The 2,136-nt window shown below is 32.9% G+C and overlaps 1 protein-coding gene across 1 annotated transcript; it reads left to right on the top strand.

Moving 5' to 3' along the window:
* Positions 1 to 967: 967 nt before the first annotated feature.
* On the top strand, positions 968 to 1,903 carry LOC102480810 (olfactory receptor 6C76). Its single transcript, XM_006163871.1, has one exon. The coding sequence runs from the start codon at positions 968 to 970 to the stop codon at positions 1,901 to 1,903; it is 936 nt and encodes a 311-aa protein (XP_006163933.1).
* Positions 1,904 to 2,136: the final 233 nt, after the last annotated feature.

The raw sequence follows: 2,136 nt of genomic DNA on the forward strand, positions 1-2,136 counted from the left end.
TTTTACTCTTGCCCCTTGTCTTTCAGTTAATGTCTGTCTTATTCAGCTTCCAGAAACAATTATTTACTAACTTGAAATTAAACATTAAGCCCCATTAATTGGTTTCCACTATTGTCGATTTCCAATGCGCCTCAGAGGAAGTAGGGATTTCTTTACCCATAAATAGGCAACACTGACATTAAATATCTTGAAACATTATGGAAAATAAATGAAACTAAAAACTTTGTAAAAAGAAAAATAATTATAACTAGAATTTGAGTAGGGTAGGACAAAAGAGGGAATCCAAAGATACATAATTACAGTTTTATACAGGAATAATTTCTGGTGTTCTATAGCACAATATGATGACTATCATGATCAAAATCTATTGTATATTTTAGAAGAGCTAAGAGAGGATTTTACATGTTCACAATACAAAGTTACGATAAATATTTCAGATGATGGATTTGCTAATTTTCCTGATTTGATTATTAGGTATTATTTTCATGCACTGGAAAATCAGACTATATTAATGTACATGTAAATTATTATGGGAAAATAGAAAAATGAACTTAAAAATACTTACTTTTCAAAAGACTGAAGATGTGGTGAGAGAAATAGTATTTAAAAAATAAAGATATTTTATATTTTCAGTTTTTTATTTAGTGTTCATACAAATAAAATCAAAATTTTAAGTAAAACAGGTTTGGTATATAAATTTTTCTGATAAAGATGTCACTTGATAGACCTATAAAGTGACCCTATATTAAATGGCTACTTACCTTCAAGGGAGAAACCAAATATATTTGTGTGTTTGTGTGTGTGTGTGTGTATGTGTGTAGTTTATTTACATTTTCAGAATTCGGTACAACTTCTTTATTATTTCATTATAAGCCTTACATATTTTCCAGCAGATTATAACCCTGCTCTCAATACTTCATTCTTTCTTGCTTTCATTTACAGACTTGGCAGAAATCAACAATAAGAAATGAAAAATCAAACATCTGTGAAAGAATTCATTCCTATGGGATTAACGGATGATCCAAATCTAAATATTCTGATTTTTATATTCCTACTTTTTATGTATATACTGAGTATAACTGGGAACCTAACAATTATTACCCTCACCCTGATAGATTCACATCTCAAAACTCCCATGTATTTCTTCCTTAGGAATTTTTCTTTCCTAGAAATCTCATTCACGACAGTTTCTATTCCCAGATTTCTGGTTAGCATTGTAAAAGGGGATAAAACCATTTCTTATAATTCTTGTATGGCCCAGGTGTTTTTCTTCATACTCCTTGGTACAATAGAATTTTTCCTTTTGACGGCCATGTCCTACGATCGCTATGTGGCTATCTGTAAGCCACTGCACTACACGACAATCATGAGCAGCAGAGTCTGCATCCAGCTTGTTCTTAGTTCTTGGGTGACTGGATTTCTCATCATCTTTCCACCTGTCATCATAGGGCTTCAACTGGATTTCTGTGCCTCCAATATCATTGACCACTTTACTTGTGATTTTTCTCCTCTGCTAATGCTTTCCTGCACAGACACAACTTTCCTAGAGCTCACAGGATTTTTCCTGGCAGTATTTATTCTTGTGGTAACCTTGACCTTAGTGATTCTTTCCTATGCATTAATTCTTAGGACAATCCTGAGAATCCCTTCTGCTGAGCAAAGGAAAAAGGCCTTTTCCACTTGTTCCTCACACCTGATTGTTGTCTCTATTTCTTATGGAAGCTGCATTTTCATGTATGTCAAAACATCAGCTAAAGAAGGAGTGGCTTTCACGAAGGGCATAGCAGTGCTCAACACGTCGGTGGCTCCAATGCTAAATCCTTTTATTTACTCCCTGAGGAACCAGCAGGTAAAACAGTCCTTTAAGAACATGATGAAAAAGTATTTCTCAAATAAAGTTTAATCGTAAAGAAATTCATAGCCTCAACTCCAAATAAAAGTTTTCTGCAACACAAAACTAATATTTTTCATTTCTTCTTCCAGTTCTTTATTTCACTCCTTTTTTCTCAAGTTTTATTCTGCAGTTATTCCATTTTGATCTAAGTTATTTTTCTATTTTTAAAAGATAGAAAAATTCCTGAGCATGAATAATTGGATGTCACATAAATGAGAGTGGCATTTAACAAGAATGTCAGA

This window comes from Tupaia chinensis, unplaced genomic scaffold, assembly GCF_000334495.1.
Source record: "Tupaia chinensis unplaced genomic scaffold, TupChi_1.0 Scaffold143422_1, whole genome shotgun sequence".
NCBI classification, from domain to species: domain Eukaryota; kingdom Metazoa; phylum Chordata; class Mammalia; order Scandentia; family Tupaiidae; genus Tupaia; species Tupaia belangeri.

Excerpts from the sequence above, each read along its gene's own strand:
- LOC102480810 (XM_006163871.1), top strand. The coding sequence starts at position 968 with ATGAAAAATCAAACATCTGTGAAAGAATTCATTCCTATGGGATTAACG.